Source organism: Fibroporia radiculosa (genome assembly GCF_000313525.1).
Source record: "Fibroporia radiculosa TFFH 294 genomic supercontigs, scaffold15163, whole genome shotgun sequence".
Lineage (NCBI taxonomy): Eukaryota > Fungi > Basidiomycota > Agaricomycetes > Polyporales > Fibroporiaceae > Fibroporia > Fibroporia radiculosa.
In genome coordinates, this window is record NW_012133487.1 from 1 (window position 1) to 1,014 (window position 1,014).

Consider the following 1,014-nt stretch of genomic DNA (forward strand, 5'->3'; position numbering starts at 1 on the left):
GTCTAGTCAACACAGGTAAGGTTTATTGCCACATTTATATTTCAACATCTTCAAGCCCCATTCCAAAACCCATTCAATAGAGTGTGAGTGCCAGTTGGGTCTGAACAGGTGCTTGGGGATTGTTTGAATTGTTATGAAAAATGGGATGAGTTGTAATAAGAGTGGGGATGACATCAAAGACATATGGAGATACCCACAGCATCTGTATAGATTGTCCATAGTCCCTGTGATCTTTCTGGTACTCCCATACCAGATGTAGATTTTCAAGGCATAAAACATGTCCATGTCCGCACAAGCATCAAGCTGTCCTGATTGCCTGAAGTACCTTGATGTCAATGATAATTGCAATTGTATATCTGAGTGTGACATTAGATAAGCAGGAGACATAGGCATCTTTTCTCGTTTTTGCGTCTGGGCTCACATTTTCTTCAGCGTCTAAATCTGCATCTGTGCCACAGAACTTTCTGCAAGCCCAGTTGCATCAATTTTGAATTTCCCTAATGACAGACTGATAAAATGGTAGTGGTGGGCCTGTTTACCTCGAAAATGTTCTGGAGCAGGATAAGAATATAAGTTACATGTAAAATGGCAATATTCAACTTATCTTCTCGAGGTCGATTATGCTAAGTAGTAGCATCAAGTCCCACGGACCCTCCTGCACACGCGCATTGATGCACTGCGCCGGCAACACCTGGGAATCCACCTTACCCTGCGCTGGGTGACAGGACACTGTGGAGTGCAGGGGAATGAGCTTGCCGACGAACACGCCAAGAGGGCTGCACGGGGAGATGCCAACCCTGCCCCCTCCCTACCAGCCTGCCTCCGCAAGCCTCTCCTCATCTCTATCTCCAAGCTCCGTCAGGTCGCGAAGGCGACTTTCCGCGCTCGAGCTGCTGAGAAATGGCGTGCCTCCCCGCGCTATGCGAAACTCGCCCGGATCGACCCCACGATGCCATCCAAAGCATTCGGGCGTTTGGCGGTCTCGGTGGCCCACCGCCAAGCAAGCCTCCTTTT

The 1,014-nt window shown here is 48.9% G+C and overlaps 1 protein-coding gene across 1 annotated transcript; it reads right to left on the minus strand.

The window, feature by feature from the left end:
• Nucleotides 1-808: 808 nt before the first annotated feature.
• Nucleotides 809-965, minus strand: FIBRA_07645 (uncharacterized protein; the record flags this gene model as incomplete). The annotated part of the gene is made up of 2 exons (XM_012329321.1): nt 809-893; nt 949-965. 2 exons carry the CDS (start codon nt 963-965, stop codon nt 809-811), a joined length of 102 nt encoding a protein of 33 aa, XP_012184711.1.
• Between the last annotated feature and the right edge of the window lie 49 nt (nt 966-1,014).